The sequence below is a fragment of the Glycine max genome, chromosome 12 (genome assembly GCF_000004515.6).
Source record: "Glycine max cultivar Williams 82 chromosome 12, Glycine_max_v4.0, whole genome shotgun sequence".
Taxonomy (NCBI): Eukaryota; Viridiplantae; Streptophyta; class Magnoliopsida; order Fabales; family Fabaceae; genus Glycine; species Glycine max.
The window spans coordinates 36,212,046-36,230,780 of record NC_038248.2 but is presented as its reverse complement, the minus strand read 5'-3'; the positions used below and the strand labels follow the sequence as shown (position 1 = coordinate 36,230,780).

General features: G+C 33.4%; 2 protein-coding genes across 2 annotated transcripts; both read right to left on the bottom strand.

Annotated features, from left to right (window-relative positions):
• Positions 1–2,037: 2,037 nt before the first annotated feature.
• On the bottom strand, positions 2,038–6,167 carry LOC100500255 (uncharacterized). The gene is made up of 3 exons (NM_001248484.2): positions 5,867–6,167; positions 5,582–5,764; positions 2,038–2,510 (listed from the first exon to the last, which is right to left on the bottom strand). The coding sequence occupies exons 2-3, from the start codon at positions 5,738–5,740 to the stop codon at positions 2,343–2,345; spliced, it is 327 nt and encodes a 108-aa protein (NP_001235413.1). The 5' UTR covers positions 5,741–5,764; positions 5,867–6,167; the 3' UTR covers positions 2,038–2,342.
• Positions 6,168–14,210: 8,043 nt separating this feature from the next.
• Positions 14,211–15,749, bottom strand: LOC100781337 (F-box protein At2g27310). The gene has a single exon (XM_006592707.4). The coding sequence runs from the start codon at positions 15,476–15,478 to the stop codon at positions 14,483–14,485; it is 996 nt and encodes a 331-aa protein (XP_006592770.1). The 5' UTR covers positions 15,479–15,749; the 3' UTR covers positions 14,211–14,482.
• Between the last annotated feature and the right edge of the window lie 2,986 nt (positions 15,750–18,735).

Sequence of the window (18,735 nt, the reverse complement as noted above, 5' to 3'; positions counted from 1 at the left end):
CCATTTTTTATTTCTAATGAAAATGAAAACAGAAAACAACAAATCGAACCGCCCTTGCTACTCTTAGTGGTTGAATAATTACTGCATTGATAATAGTTTTTTTTTAATCATTCTTTAGCGTTTTATGAATGAATGCAACAACAAAAATTGTGAATTTTAATTGTCTTTGTCTTAGGATCGAAGCTAAAATCATGTCATTTTAAGGTTACCTTATGATCAAACTTACCATTTTAGAATTTATTTTATTTTGCCACGATCATTTTTGCATTTATTTTATTTTATTTGTTTTGTCTTTGTCGTCTGTGTATATATGTATATACGCTTGGGATCATTTGATACTAATACAAATCAAAATTATTCTTGGATACTGGCAGGCTTTATGTATGTAACATTTTTTCCCTGCTAAGATGAAAATTAATAATATTACATATTTTTTAATTAAATAATAGACATGGCCAGTATTATGACAATAACAACACAAGATTGAAGAAGAAATAAATAGGCAACTAACCTTCATTATATTGCTGCAATTATGAATTTACAATCGACAAAATTAGTAAAACTAAATAAGGCTAAAAATAAAGTTGTCATCCAAAATACCACACACACACACCAAACTAGCAATTTTCTTTTATTTATGTGTGCAACGTGCGTGTGTGAGAGAGAAAATTATCTTATGAAATAAAAGTTAACTTAATTTAAGTTGGACCAACTGTTTAAGTTTATGGTAATCGATCAAACTGATCTACATATGTTCTTAGGGATCTGATTTTTCTGCTGTCCTTTTTCTTGCTATCCCCGTGCTGTCTCTTGAAAATTATACAGTTTTAAATTGAATAATAAAATTAAATATTAATAAAATTAAATATTAACACAAATTAAGTGTACAACACTGAAACAATTAAAAAAAAGACAGCAACGAAGCCAGTTTTTACTCCTACCATACCTTTAATGTCAATTATAAATACATAGTTAAAATTTAATTAAGCATATTATAACTGATTTATTTTAATAATGCAATTAAAGAGTAAGAAGTATTTGTATTTTAATTAATGTTTAAATCTTTAAATAAATACCACTGAATATATACATCAACTAATATGAGATTATTTTAATTTAATAAGTAATTTTCGAGTTTCAACCGTAGAACAATAAAATGTATTGTAATTACTTGCATTAAATACTCGAAGGAAAAAAAAATAGATTCATAATAATTTTACTTATCTTCAAATCAGTAATTAGTAACAGTGACACTTTTTGGGGGTGGGAAGGGGGGAAGGAATTTCTTTTATTATACAATAAGTTACACTGTTACAACACCAAAGAATAAAAACGTTATTGAAAGGGAAATTTGTTATTTTATTTTATAATATTGATTAAAATTAATTAAATATTTGAAATCATTTGTTACATTATAAAGTAGTATTAATTTTGATGTATTATTATATTATTTTAATTATTGTTCATGGCTAATTGTTAGATATTGTATGGGACATTGAAATAGGTAGCTCAGTTATAAAATTGGACTATTCATGCAATGCTAACTAAAAGGTCTTTTAATTTTGAAATATGCACTCTAATTGCCTTATCGGATAAATATTTAGTGTATGTTTGGTCTAATTTATCATTAAAAAAAATTCCAATCATTTTTTTACTAATTTTTTAGAGGGCTCTTAAGAGGGAAAAAGCAATTATTTTTCCAAAATAGTCTCTACCGAACATGCACTTTGTCATGTATGAGGGGAAAAAACTTAGAAATTGCCTTCCGGAAGAAAAAGAAAAACACTTCAATGCATTCAAATTTTAGTCTTAATTCTCTATATAAACTTGATGCATTGTGTACTTACATTATAAAACTGGTCTAGATTATTTATTATTACTTTTCTATAGGATTATTCAAGTATTCAACTGGTCGACTTTCCACTCTTGCAAAGGCAAGACTAGGATTGTTTTACATTAGTGACCTCTTGACTTACATAGTGAGTCTTCTGGTTTCCTAATTATTTGCGTTTTCACAAAGCTCAATAACAAAGAGAGTTTACTCAAAGATCTCCTCAATTATATGTGCCAAAAGGACGGCAGTATTAGATGTCAAGAGAGAAATGTGAAAATGTTAAACTACAGAAACGATCTAACCGGTATAAGATATAATGCTTCTATATCATTCAACAACTTTTTGAGCAAGATTACAATACTTCACTTTCCATTGAGATAGAGTTGAAAATCATAATTGATCAGATAGGGAACAAATCTTCTACAACGTTCACTCCAAACGAATTAAGGAACAACTTCACAGCTTGAGCATAACAATGAACATCATTTACCATACTTGCTGCATTTGCTTAATCCTCTAAAATTTGCTGTCGCTCAAGCTCAAGAATCCGCTCAGCTAGAGGGCTTACAGTGCCATTTATAGTTCCATTGCGTCCTCTACACTGCTGCAGTTGCTCCTGGAGATGCCGAACTAGCTCATTCAGTCTTCGAATATTCTTCTCTTGCACTAAAATAATCTGCAGCAAGGAACATCCATTTCAAGAAAAAAATCAATAAATACCTGATTAAAATAGCAAAAGCACTATTGGACAATTCTGTAAAAATCTAGAGTTAGAGGTACAGGCACACAATTCATGTTCATAAATGAAGAGGGAAATGGGCCCATTGGTAACATTGGTTCGGGGGTGATGAGAGGAATGTGGGAAATGATGAGGATAAAGGAAATGGGAAAATTGGGGATGCAGTTAGTGGAGAGAGGGAGGAAGCATAACTGAATGGGACAGGTGGCATTCAGGATATAAGACTCCAGAGATAGGACAGTGGAGGAGAATATTTTAATGTATGAGGATGGAGTGCACCATTGAGTGGCAGTTGCAGAAATTTGTTCTTTTCTGGTTTCTAGTTGATTTTCACTGCTGTAAGGAGCTTGGCTCCCTTTATCTCAATAAATAATGCTCATAACTTCTAAATTTCCATCAACGTGGTATCAGAGCTCCCAGTCCTGGTATCTATGAGGATGGTCATTTTGAATCTCTGAAGTGAAGGATGACAGAAAAGCAGGGAGAAAGGCAGGAAGCTCTGACAGTCAACAGGGGAAATGATGAAAGAGCTGTGTGTGAGTCTGGCTCATTTTATAAAGAGAACGATCAGATGGACCAGAGGACAAGGGCTTGCGGAATAACAAACATGAAGGAGAGGTGGGTCAGGAGAGGGAGCAGAGAGATACCTTATTTCACCCGTGAAGATCCATAAGGATGGATGACTGATATTGAGATTAATCAAATTCCAGATGATGAGGTGGTAGCAGTTGCTGTTTGTTTGGAGGGGACAAGGCTAAATTGGTTTCAATATAGGGAAGCAAGAATTTAGTGCATCTCCCGGCTCACTTTTGAGAGATCACTATTGGGTCAATTTCAGTACTCTTGAAGTATTAATGAGTTTGCAGCACACAAAACCATGAAGGAAGGAGCAGTTAGAGCTCACCACTCCGCTTTGACAAGCTGACAAAAAGGTTCTTATATGAGTGGAAGTCTGACTCCATAGTTCAGGAGACGGGGACATTGATGAAGCTGGCTCAACAGGTGCAAGATCAAAGTTGGGTATTGGAGTCAAATGTTTTCACTGTGAAGAACAGTTTTTTTCCCAGGCACATGTGTCAGAATAAGCACCTACAAACTGTTGGATTTTTTTAATTTCTAGTTTCTAGTTGACTTTCTCTTCTGTAAGGAGCTTAGCTCTGTTTTTCTCAGTAAATAATACTCATCACTTCTTAATCTCTATTATAGAGAACTGTATGTAAATATAACACTAGTTATGCACAATGTAGACAAGCCACAACAAAACTATCTCATTTTTTGTGTCACACTAAATGTCTTTAGCGTTTAGTAGAAATTATTTACAGTTTCCAAATTTACTTCATAATAATCTTTTCACATAACAATTGATAACATTGGAACATTTAATGGATGGGTTTCAATGTTCCAATGAATGTGATGCTCCATTAACCACTAATAAATCTTCTACATTAGTTTTGAAAATTAGACATTCAAAACTTAAGCCCATACATGTGCCACTTCTCCCACAGTGAAACAACTTTTTAATTTGCTTATAGCTCTATAAAGCAAAATTCCCTCAAATGATGATGAAAGATCTGAATGTGGATTGTCTGAGACAATGAGATGCCAAAGCTATGTGATCAAAGGATTGTCTTCTCAACTTAATAAAATTATTTTATTTCCAGTGATAATTGTATAAAGCACAAACATGCAAATCTTTAAGACAGAATGATAACCTTGCAAGTTGGGAACCTCCCAAAAACCACAGAAAGGGCATACAGGATAAAACTAAGCATAAAAACCTGTCACGCAAAGTTAAATTGTTTTACTTTGAAAGAATTATATGGAACAGGACCTGAGCAATCCCAATGAATCTAATCCAAACCTATACAAAAAGTTACCAGAAACCTCCCTGGCCATATGCTAAAGGTGGAATCAGAGTTAGTTAGCACAGAAAGACCGATGGCTGTAGATCAGTGTCATGGTGCCACCATGGTGGAATGGCATGGTGGATTTTTTGCCAACTGCCATAGGCAATTTGTGAAGGGAGGCTCACCATGGCGGCACCATAAGGCGCAATGGCGTGTTTATATGGCCGAATTTCAGCCTTCCACCATTTTCCGCCATCTGCCTTTGATAACACAGCTGTAGATCCAAGGATTCAGGGATTAAAAAGGACCTCACGAAGGAAAGCAACTAACAACCCCCTGAGGGATTTTGAGTGAAGCAAGAAGGCTCAAAGCACCAAATGCATTGAAGTGAGAGGGTGCTAATGGAAATAGGAAAGTATTCTGTTATCCCTCTCTTCCTTTCTGCATTTGTCTTCATATATATAATCTGTTCTAAGCTTCCATATCTCTATGAATGGATAGCACTTCTTCATTGTTATCATTAATAACAGAAGCATGTTACATATTTGTGTTATTTAATTACAGGTTCCTTCCATGCTACTAAACCCAGATCACTTGTCTTGGTTTCAAGAAATTTATAAAATTGAGGACACACATACTATCTCAGAACTGAGTTTTCAGGGTTTTATTCTTAATCTTTTAAGTAGCCAGAGAGGGGTGTTAGTCAACAAGAGTACATAAAACAATTATCGAAAAGTGAACACCAAACTCTCTTCTTCATGCCTCCAAGGAACATGGTTACACAGTGTAGGCCAGCCTACTGAGACCGTAAAAATCATGTACAGCATAACAAAATGAATGGATCAAAGCTAACATACAAGCAATCACATGCACTAATCTAAACAAATATATAATACCTATGAAAGCAAGCATATAAACTGTACGCATTTGTGTTATAATCTCGATCAACACCTCTCTCATATTCTGGGAAATTTTCTTCACTCGGTTATAATTGAAATGTAACCTAATGCAAGGTGCAGGATAAAAAGCAGCATGAGTCAAAACTGCAGACAAATGACCCAAATAACCACACAACACAGAAACAGACGCTACATCAAACAACTCAAGCTACTGATTATATCAACAGAGAGATTTAATTTAATTTAAGCATAAAGGCAAGACCTTCTCCTTAACGGTTTCTCCAGCCTTGGAAATCTGATGCTGCTTCTGCGACACGCTGGGGTTAGAGTCAACATCGGCCACAAGCTGCTGCTTCCACTCGAACTGTGAGGTGATTATAAGTATAATCAGCAAGAAAACAAGCAACATGGGCCTCGACATGGTTCCTAATTACAGAGTAAACACCTGCTCAACATTCAATTAGCTCAATTAGCTCAATTTTTAATTCCTAAAACTAGGGTTAATTGGATCGAGGAATCGCACAGAAGTGGGAAGAAGAAGATTTACCGATGGATGTGAGCGAGGTAACCCCAAATTCATTATCGATAGGTAACGACGAGTTCCGAGTGGGAGGTTAGGGGAAAGTGGAAAAAGTAAATTGTGGACTGAATTGGGAACAAAGCGAGTGACGCAGTGTTGGAAGATTGGAGATTCTTTACCAGCAATGGAAACAAGTGTAACCCTAGAACAGAACTGCAGCTCGATGTTTCTCTCTCTTTCAACTTTCTACTTTTCTTGTATCTGTCAACCATTTACGGAAGTTAAGTTACTTGGAAGATCAAGGCTGTTATTCGTTGCGGTTGGGAGCACCCAACGCTACCCTATGCCTCAATTCTTATAAAGAGGAACCCTAGTTTAACACCGCCATCAAATGAATCTAAATATGTAAGTATGTTCAGTGATATACTTTAACCAAGGTGAACTTCTAAATGCTAACTAATATATTGGACATAATTTATCTTAAAAATTTATTATTGCATAATTTTTAAGTTTATATACTTTTGTGAAAAAAATATACCCAACTGTTTATATAATTAAATCCAATTCCAAAACGTAAAAGTTATAAATAGACAACCTTTGAGTACCTATCTTTCCACTAATAAATAAACTAAACTAAGTTTCATATTTTTAATAAGTAAAGATCAAACTTTAAATTTTACTTGTTAAAATAAATAAATAAAGTTTGAGCATAATTATTTTTAAAAGTTAAGTTGGAGATTTAATTATTTGACTCACTAGTACAATTTTTCTACTAAAAGCTTTGCATGGAGAGAGAATACCAAACATTGAGAAAAATTATTTTTATAACAAACTTTTACGCTTTTCTGATAACTTACTTTTATTTCTTTTTCTCTTTTACATTTCTCTTTCTTTTCCACTCTTGGTTGTAGAATATGTTTTTTTTTATATATATAAAACACATATAAGAAAAGAATTTATAGAGATCAAACTAGTGAAAATAAAGTGTAAAGTATGAAAGAAGTATGAATCACACAATCACTTTAATTAAGGCGTTGTTTATTTTATATTTCTGTAATGAAAATTGCAAATATGCTATTCAAAATAAATTACGATATTAAAAATCAATATTTTTAGTACATTAATTAATAAACTAAAAATATAAGCAATATAATTTTATGTATTTTAATAAATAAAAAATTCTCTCTTTAATTTCTTAATTAATACCTAAATTCACTTATTAGTATTTTTTATTAAATAATTTAAAATCAAATCTATCTGAACCAAATGGTTACTGATCAAACCATTCTGAAAAGTACTAACATAACAAGATGTCAGAAATCTCAACAAGATTGTGATTTGTGCCCCCACCACCACCAGTTAATGTAAGATTGGAATCAATAAAGAGTTGAAGATCCAGCATTCCGTCATCATCAAGTTTAGGAAACTTCTAGCTGCAGGAACTAGGAATCATGTGTATGGTAGCGTCGTGGCCATACACAAGTCATAATTCACTTTATAAAAAAAAGTGACAGAATCAAATCTAACCATACATAAAATACTAAATGTGTAAACAATCAAAGTTTCATCATCACTTTAAAAAATAACATACACAATAATATTATCTAATTATAAATTATTATGTATTATAAAAAAAATTCTTAAACTTTATAATAATTATCTTAAAATCATATTAAAAATTATTTCTGTTATATGAAAGTATATAAATTTGATAAAATTATATTTTTAGTCCCTCAATTTGTCTTCAATTTCGATTTTGGTCTGCCTTCCTATTTTATACAGATGAATGTTGACGGGCACGTGTCACATTCTTATTGGATGATGATTGTATTTGTCATGTTTGGATTGACCAATCACAACAACAATGCATTCATCTCCCATGAATTCGACATTCCTTTGTAACCATCAATGTTCAATTCTGGGTTGTGGGACTAAGATTGCGTGACCAAAAATATAATTTTACCTATAAATTTTTTTCAATAATTTTAAAGAGGGACCAAAATCAAAATTGAAAACAAATTAGGAGACTAAAAATACAATTTTACCTAAAAAATTTTGTACTCCTTAAAAAATTTACTTAACAAAAACTAACATAGATTATATATATATATATATATATATATATATATATATATATATATATATATATATATATATATATATATATATATATATATATATATATATCTGTGTGTGTGTGTTTTTTTTTTTAAACTTCAAATAAAATTTAATAATTAATGTTCTATGTTTCAAAAAATGCTCTCATTTGATAAGGTTTCTTATCAGTATGTGTGTATAGTATGTATTATTTTATATATTGAAAAAGAAAAACTATGATAACAATCCTTCCCAAACCTCCACTACAAACCCTGATTTCGTGTGGTGCAGAGGAGCCCATCATTAATTTGTACACGAAATCTCAAAGGCTAATGCAACATACTATTAGGAAAGAACCAGTTTAACAAATTGCCTACCCTTTGTGTACTAATCATAATTTACACCAGAAAATTTCCCACAATATTTCACTTGTTTGTTTCCACCCACTAAAGACAAAAAATATAGAACTGTCAAAGTGAAGACAAAGAAAGGAAATACCACCAAACTAATGGTTATTCTGGCGAAGAAGGTACTCTTTGACGAGTGCATTGTGCAAGGGAAACGAACTACTGCAGGAGAATGCTTTGAATTCCCAACCCTTAATCTTATTCTCCGTTGTGATGTGCCTTGTGGTGAAGGATGCATCTGTATAGGATCCTGTGGTCTTGTGTGACCCTCTACCGAGATTGATGATTCATCTAATTTAATGATATCATCCTTTAGTATCTCAGCATAACAATCCTCTTCATATCTCTCCTACAATATAATAACAAGGGCAAGAAAATATTTCAATTTTATCCAATGCAGTACTAATTAATATACAAAGAAGCTGAATCTTAATAGTATTAATATACCTTTGGTTGGCCTGAAGACACTGCCAAAGTAGCTTCACTAACCGGTCTCTGATTCGGTTCGGACACAGAATCAATTTGCTCCATTGAAGGAGAACCATAACTGCAACTGTCCCTCTTGGAGCTACATCCTACCTATTTGTCTTGCTCACAAGCATCCCTTTGATCAATACCACCCTCTGAGATGGCACAACCACTTTCATGTGAATTCACGGGGTGCCTTTGACTTGATGAAGCTCTATTCGAAGAATCGCCCAAACGGAACTCTGTGTTCTTCTTGAGGCGACAAATGACCAAAGAATCCTGAAACATATAACATAATAAATTACTAAATAATTACAACTTGCAACAAACATACAACTCAGAATCCTTGAATGTGACTTATGTTGTCTTGATATAAGAAGATATTCAGATAATGAAAACTGTTAGCAACACATTCTTTTAACATACTTCTTATTGTTATTGTTGATTGAAAATTAGTAGAAATCACAAAATATCATGAGTCTCACTTCTTATTTAATGACTCTCACTTGTAATTATGTAGTTTTTAATAAATTTTAACAACAGTAGACAATATGTTTTGAAGAAGTGTATTTCTAACGTTCCTTTTTGGATAATATAATAACTGATCACCTGAGACTTTTCATTGATGCAGTACTCATGCATAATCCATTCGGTCCTCTCCCCTTTAGGTGCACGCCCTAAGTGGAACACCAAAGTCCGCTTCGTTCCTATAACGTTAGAACCTGACTTTACATTACGCTCTTTGCCAGTTGCCTTCCAATATCCACATTCAGTTGCTCTTTTACTTTGTGAACCTTTTGGGTACTTTCTTCCTCGGGGAGAGAAGAAGAACCATTCGTTATCTGATTGAATGAATGATTTGGCTGGTTCCAAACCAGTATTAGTAAGTCAAATGTTTCAACATTTTTGTTGAATCGGTGACAGGTCTAAACATGCATAGCAATTTCTAATTACATTCTGTTCTCTATATTTATTTAGAAAATGGATATCAGAAAGCTGGAATAACATTGAACAACTGCAACATTTCATTTCAGTTTTTCAGTGCAAATAGCCAAACACAAACTACAACAGATCTTGGTTTCTTTCTGCGTGTTCTGTTTTCACTTTAGCATAAAACAAGTCAAGAAATAAGGAGATAAATGTTTCTTGAATGTTCAACCAGTCACAAAGCATTATGCATCAAACACTATAACTCACGGTGACTCTTCAAAACTAAATCAAATTCTACAATGAAGCTACACCACAGAAAATTATTACTTGATATAATATTTAAATTAATATAAATAGCTTGAATCATGTAATTTCATGTAACAACCCTTATACTAATAAACCATATTTTAGCATTGTCCCACCTTTGCTTTCTCCCAGTACTTAGGGGATGCTAGGGGAACCAAAATTTTCAAGGGGTTGGGATCTTTTTATGATATTTTCGAACATGACAAAATGTAAAGAGACCGAAAGATACAAAGTATCTGTAGGAAAACTTATCATTTTTTGTGTAGGACGGGTTAATTTAATTTTATTTTTCTTTCTCATACATAGCATAATATCATAATTTTATTTACTAACTTAACAAGAAGCAAAATCAATTTTGAACAATTTTAACATTGCACGCAAATTGAATCATCATGTACGCAGAACCCATTCACGTATGAGTAGGTTTTACATAGGACTCCAACATGATGAGCGGCATATAAGAAGCCCCACTACAAATTCATGCAATGCCCCAATTAGATGGAATGGCACTACTCACCTTGAGCCTTGCATAAGGAAGGAAATTCTCCACAAACATAAGTATTTGTACTAGTATAAAGTTGATAAATTTTGATTTAGCTCCTACCCACCCGCATACCTCATTTTGATTTTCTATTTTTCAGCATCAACTGAGTCTATGACTAATCAACAATCCACAACCTCTCCTTTCAATTATGCCAAAACTAATTGACCAGCTTAGATATCTCTCATTTTGCAAGTGAGAATAAGTCAGCTCCATCATCTAAGATGATATCAAAGTTTATTCTAAACTCATTATTAAGTATGTACCTCTTTAGTCGAATGCCAACCGTCATCGCTACTTCATGCCTCTTTGTGTTTACACATTCGAAGCTGAGGGGCTGTGTAGCTCAGCAGTCGAATGGTCTTACTACTTCAAGTCTCTTCGTACTTACACACTCAGGCTTAGGGTTGTGTACCTCTTCGGTCGTATGCCAACCGTTCCCTCAATCTAGCACTTGATGATTGGCTTTCAGTTATGCACTCACTCACCCATAACGTCTCCAATCTTGACAGCAGTAACGGTCACCCAGGAGCTACGGGATACCAATCATGACAATTAATAGAGAGTTAAAGACTGGATTACCCGTTACTACTCGAGGGAGAGGGACGGCCTAAATAAGGACCCAAGAGACCTAGTTACAGGAACAAAGTCATCTCCCATGTTATCTATGCATGAAGCCTAATAGTTCTCACCTTATGAGTTACGTGCAAAATTTATGACTTTGCTTCCAATTATGCCAAAACTAATCGAAGTGAAGAAGCGTGAAGTCGCACCCAAAACATTGAAGAAAAAGCTAGGATTAAAAACTGAACACGGAGAGAGAGAGAGAGAGAGAGAGAGAAATATTACTATTAACCTGGTAAATCCCAAGGCTCGTATTTACAAAGTTCAACCTCAGAAATGACTTGAACACTCTCTTGATGGCCATCCATCTTCTTCCTAAGGTAATAAGAAATCAACTCCTCATCAGTGGGGCAGAATCTGAATCCAGGAAACATGGAAGAAGCAGCAATCGACATCTGAGCCTCCCTCGAAACCCCTTCCATCATCATCCACCACCCTGCTTGCACCCTCCTCTGTTTTTTTGTTCCTCAACCGGTTGCCGACACAATAGTAAAAGCTAGCTACCTAGGATTTAAGGTTAAGGTGGTCGATGGTTATAATATAAACCAACAGGGTTATTCCTCGGGGGCAGGGGTGGCTCGGTTCAAGTGTGGTTGTGCTTTGCTTGAAAGCGTGTGGCACGCAAGCTGGCGCTGGTTGTGGCGTGGTGGTAGAGCTTTTGAGAGAGTCGGCGAAGAATGTGTGAGGTGCTGAGGTGAGGTAACTAAGGTTCGGTTCCATTTCAATCTTGTCACGTGGCCTCAAGTCAGCTCCTTCTTTCTTTCTACTTTTATATCCCTCTGTTCTGTTTCACCCTCTGCCACCGTTTGTGTTTTTTGTTATAATCAACTCACACTTTGACTAGTTAGTAAGGAATGGAGATCACTCATTCTTATTTCTTTCATATACTATACTATAAACAACGTTTAATACCTACTCGGTATGTTAAAACAGTAATGTTATCGTTTCTGGTATTCATGATCGAGAGAGGGTTTTTTTTCTGTGATTTCTTTTTTATAAATCCTCCTAGATATTATGAAAGGTAAATATTTTCTTAATAAAGTAATTAAATAATGAAACAGCACCTTCAAATAATAAGATAAAACCTCTTTTATTAACCCCAATATATAAACTTGCTGGGTTTATTTTTTCTTTTATCTTTCTCCTTCATATTATAGATTTTAACAGATTTTTTCTCTCTTCTTTCTTATTCTTCTTATTTGTATGAATTATTATGTGTTTGCTGTTTTAGTATAATTTCTCTTTAAAAAATAGCCTTTCGGTCGTTTACTGTTTAATACAAACTTTCGCCCAAGAAAAGTTACTTTTTATGCATAAATGCTAACCTTTAGACCACGAACAGAAGAATACCTTAAACAAAGTGAAGGTTAGTCTTTGCTTGCATCATAGGTTTAAAATGAAGAATTTAGGAATAACTGTAGAAGATTTTAACTTGGCAAATGTGTCTTTCTCTGAGTCTTGAAATATTGGTTATACATCAAGCCGAAAGCTAGTAGCTTCTATTTTATTTACCTTTTTCAAATTTAACATGAAAAATTGAGAGCACTTGCATTAAGAACGCCGATCCAAAACGCCCTTTTATCAGAAAAAAAAAAAAAAGCCCTTTAATTCAACTCATCAGCAGCCAAATGTTCTTCTTCAGTAACTGAATTGAAATTTGAAACTGATATACATTTTTTTCCTATAAAGCTTATACTATTGAAGTTGCTATAGATATTTTTGTAGGGTTTTTATCCAAAACTCAAATTGTACATGTTTGTTTAAAGAGTTAAATGATATGATTCAACTCATTGAAAATTGACAGACAAAGTTTTATTTATAAATTTTTATTTCTAATAGTTGAATTATGTGTACAATAATATTTGTGTAATTTTTTTGTGATCGCATTAACCGATATTTTGAAATTCAAAAAAATTATGCTCTTGAGCGCCTTGAAGTTCCACGTCGACAATCATATTTAAAAAATTAGTTCGAAATTGAACTAGTTTTTAATCAGTTTTAAATTAGTTCTAAAAATTAAATCAGTTTCGAACTAGCTTTTTAAGTATTTTTTCAAATAAAAATTAATTTGATTAATAGTTTTATAAAATAATACACTGATATTTTCTTAAACTAATTTAAAAAAAAACCAATTCAATTTAAGTTTGATTACAATCCGAACTAGTTTTTTTAACACCTATCCTGCCGTGTATATAGATATTGTGGATGATTGGTGGTGCTAAATTAATATTCATCCTGAAGTACACAAATTAATAATTATTTTTTTATAAAATTTATTCACTTTAATTTCGTAACTAAAACATTTTGATCCGTTAAACACGTGGCTGATCTATCCAACCATTTAAAGATGGTTAAATACCCCTGTAAAATCACTCGTTTTTAATCAAAGGGGAAAAAAAATCAATGTTAAGTGAGGCCTACAATAATTAATTCGAATGCCACTGTCTATCCATAACAATAGATACTATAGTGATCCACTGCACTGCACACGGCCATTTATTTTTCCCGTTCTATTTTGATATTTTGGATCATTGTACAAATTGCATACTCTAGAAGCAACGTGATCATCAATAAATTGGCTAGAGCCTTAAAGTCAGAACTACAACCATAAATATCATGATCACCATTAAGGGAAAGAAAAATGATTCTTAGTTTCTTGCACACTAGTTCACCACTTGATAGTGAGCCAAATTCATGTTTGTACGGAGGGAGATTTTTTCTCCTTCGGTCAAAACTCAAAAGTGACTCGTAACACACGACAATATCACAATTCTATTGAATCTAATCCAAAACAAATGTAGGCTGTAACCTTACTGGTTTCTCATCGAAAATAATTATTAAATTATCAATTATTTTACACATGTTGTTGGCATGTTGCAAACCAGCTATTGTTAATGTTAACCAACATAAAAAAAATAAAAAAATACTAATGTGTGGATTTCAACGTGCAAGCATCAAAACCGTTAACAAACCACGATTTGGAACGAAAAAAAAAAACTAAAAAACTATATAGAATTTGTATAATTGAGTTAGGTAACAAGGAAACATGGTATGGGTCAAAAGAAAAAATAAATTAACCAATTGGAATAAGATACACACGTTTTTCTATCGTATATGTTGTTGTTTTTTCTGACTTTCATGTTTCAACTATACTATTTACTTGTTGAATATTTTTCTTTTCTCTTCCGTTTGAGTGCAACCAACCCCCAAAGTCCAAAGGCAGAGGTAAAAGGGTTAGTCTTCTCTCCAGCAAAAACGGCAACGTTTTGGTCAAACACCAAAAGCCATGAAGCAGAAGAGCAAAGCAAAAACAGCAAAAGCGATCAACATGGCAACCATGTCCATTGCCCTGTCTCTCCTCATCTTCCTCTCTCTAATCTCTCTCTTCACAATGGAGAATTTCTCGAACCTCTCTTTCGCTTTCTCCGCGTCAAGTTTTTCTCTCTTCCCATTCTCCATCGCGTCTTGTAAAATTACGACGCCGTCCCTGCCCATCACGTGCCTCCCCTCGGTGTCCTCCATGGTGAGGCTCACCTCGCGCACGTGCATCGCGCCGCCGACCTTCCCGCAGCACGTGACCTTTACGACGCACTGGACTGTCTCCATGGGCACGGCGTAGAGCACCTCGAGCTCCGCCGTGAGCCAGTGGCGCCGCGCCGAAACCGGGCGGCGGCTGGAGAGGTTCGCGGCGCGTTTTCGGGTCGGGTCGATGATGATCCAGCTGAGGGCGAGATTCTCCACGAGGTGGTTGAGCAATTCGATTTCGTCGTTGGTTTGGGCGAATTTCAGGGGAGTGGGGACCACCTCGGTGGGGTCGAGGAGGTCCACCCAGAGGGGGGAGCAGAGGAACCACCCCTTGTGGGTTTCGGTTCGGATGACGCGGGAAAAGACGGGTTTGCCCTTGTAGTATATGTCCACGGCGGAGATGAGCTCCGGCGGCGGAGGTGTCGGTGGTTGTGTTGGGATGGGATTGGGAGGGGAGTGGTGGAGGGAGGGGAAGGAGTCGGAGAAGATGGAGCGGTGGGTGGCGGGGAAGGTGGCGATGGTGGCCGCGGCGAGGGGATCGTTGAGAGAAGGCCACGTGGCGGCGCAGATGTTACGCCAGAGGTGGTGTTCGGTGCAGAGGCCGCGGAGGTGAGAGGTGGCGGAAGCGGCGGAAGCGAGGGTGGGGCCGTCGAGGCGATTAAGGATGTGGGATTGAAAGATGTCGGGGTGGACGGTGGTGATGTCCGACGAGGATGAAGTCTTGTCCATGGCTGGTGTCATGAAAGAAGCAAAAGTTGCGTATAATTGGTTGTTTTGTATTGGGAGGATAGGGATGGATGAATATATGACCTAAGTGATGAGGGGAGTGGCCTTTTATTTATATATGGGATAACAATTCATAGTTCAAGCCTTGAAGCGTGTGTGTGATGTGTCATCACCAGTGATTCGGATTCGGATTGGGATAGACTTGTGTTTTGGTGATTAAGTTATAAATAAGTGTATTTCTTTATACTTGTTTTAACATCTTATATAAGTTTTTTTATATTAAGGAAATTTTTTATTTTTTCTAGCATAGAGATATATTTTATCATTTTAGATTTAATATAATTTACATTTTTTCAAAAAAAAAAATATTCATACTTAAAAAAATTCACCCATTTATCAATTCTATTGGACTTCATGGCAAACCTTATTATGATTTGGTCAATTTTTTTAGCAAAACAACTTGGAGGAACAGTCAAGACTGGCTGTTAGTAAGGTCAGCGTAGATACTAATCAATCAAACCTTTTCGTTTCATTGGAGATGGAAGCACCGTAGATATTTCGCATCTGGATTTTATTTTTTTTCAATTGGACCCTAGAGTGCTGAATCACCACTTTTCTCATAAAAAACAAACTAAAAAACAACCCTTGATCTAGAAGGATTGGACAAAAAGGAAATCATTTGATTACTATTTTTATGAGATTGAAAACATTCTAATAGTATGAAGATTATCATAAACATTTTCTGTTTTAACTATTCCATTGCTGAAATCTATAAACAATTTTATTCTAATTTGGACATCTAATAAACTATCAACAAAATGCAAACTTCTGTAAAAGAAAAAAAAATGCAAACTTAAATTTGAGAAGGCCTATATAATAATTTTTTATTCAAAAATATTGTAACACTTTCTTCGATAGTGATTATATCATATTCATACTTGTGGTTTTTTATATTGACATGTAGCCATTATGAAGATTGATTTGTAGTTAGTATTACTCTGTATTAGTATACCTTCATCAAGACCACAAATTTCATCATAACGAAGGAATTTGAAAAACTATATAATCTGAGTGAATATTTTAATCAAGGGTAACACGCGCTCTATATAACCCCAAAAAAATGGAAATTGCAATTGGCAACAGTTTTTTGTGGGGCGCAGTGCTAATCGCAACATTCAATTTCAATGCAATAAAATACAAAATATAAACAAACAAACAGATTACAAGTGCGAGGCCCCTAATTTTTTTAAATTTTTTTTTATTCTTTTCCAATCTACTTTTTAATTTTAATTTGATTTTAAAATTAGCTCAAAAAATATCTCTTGGTTCTCTCGAGTCGTTCTCATTTGATCTTTATTTGTATATTTACTTTTTTTAATTACTTATCTCTTTTCATTTAATAGAAATTATCATTTTTTTAAAAATTGCAACTGATATACAGTTGAATAAACGTATGATCATTAAGATAAATCATATATTTCAACTTTTTAAATAAAATAAAACTAGTTACCAAATTTGTCACTACTAATTCAATCGTTACAATACAAGATATACTCATTTAGTGATTTTTTTTTTTTTTGGTAATAAGGATAATGAAGATCAAACTTAAATCCACATGTATCTGTCCAAACTCTTAATGATTCAAACTAAAGATCAAAGAATTTTTTTTTTGGCTGCATCAAATAGACGCATACACAAACATACACCTAGTAGTTGAGTTTACACATGTACTGATTAAAATTTTCAATGATGATTTTTTTCTAATTGGTTTAGTCAATTTTTGTGACCATTTACAATAAATATTCATTGAGTTACTTAAGGATTCACTTAGTGTATAGTATATTCAATGAAGAATGTTAACTCTATTAATTATCCTAGAAGATAGAGGTGCACACTTTCTTAACTGTACAAACTCCGTTGATTTTAAATTTACAACTCTTTAATCCCCAGATCATTTCCTTAGACTCAAATTTTTAATTATATTTATTTTTTATCAGTACAATTATATTAATTTATTTGAATAATTAAATTATATTTAATCTATTTAATAGGTACGTAAAACCATATATTTATCATGTGTTGCTTAACAGTTTTTTTTTAAAAAAATAACTTTGAAAAAATATAATAACTTATTCAATAACATTGTCATTGACACTTTTTACGAGATTTATATAGTATATATTACATTCTTAGTTTGTTATATCAACATGGAGTCACTATTGATGAGTGAATCAACTGACATGCAATTTCATCAATAGTTTTGGGTATAAATTTTAAATATCTAATTGTATTACACACTTGAAGGAAAAAAAAAGATATATTATTTGTGATAATTCTATCCTGTTCGAATGAAATTATTTTCAATAAATTAAAAGATACGTTTAATCACTAAAAGAAATTAGTATATGGTATACCTTATTCTGATTATTTTTTTAATACACTTTCTTTCCTATTTTTTTTCCAATATACACTATTTTATTGTAATTTAATTTCCAATCTACTGAATACACTTTCTCTTTTTTATTTTTTTTTTAATTTAAAATATTTTAAAATATAAATATTATATTATATAATTTTTTAATTGGTTTTAAAATTACTTATTTATTAAATTAAATTTTATAACATGCAAAATAGTATAGATTGAGAATTAAATTGTAAAGTGATGTACATTAAAAAAACAGAAAAAAAATATATTTAAGGAAAAAAAACCCCTTATTCTAGACCACAGATTTAAAAGTATCAAAAAATGTGAAAACAATCTAATCTGATTTAATATTTTGATAAAGGATCAAGTGTCAAAATTCAAGTTGTACACCTCAGCGGTCCATTATAACCCAAGTTTTGAAGGAGAAAGAGGATGGAAATTGTTATTGGCAACAACTTGTTATTTTTGTGATTTGCAACATTGAATAAAATATAGATAACAGTGTAAACAAGCAAACAAATTACAACTGTTATTTTTGTGTTTGCAGTCTGCAGGCTACATGCAATACACAGATTAAGGATGGATTTGCAAAGTTTGGTGAATTCTGAAAATGTGGCTGCAGTGCCAGGCTCAGGCCGGAGGTTAAGTGTGGACCAATGAATTAAAAGTCAAAGATGATAAGTAAACTTTTGTTGGGTCGGCCAAATTGATTTCATAAGTAGTAATTAATGAAGCTATCACCGTTTTCAAAACCAAAACTTGACCTTCGAACAATACAAATAAGCCGTCCCTTGAAACATTACATTACATTAATTTACCTATATATTCCCAAAAAAAATTATGTACT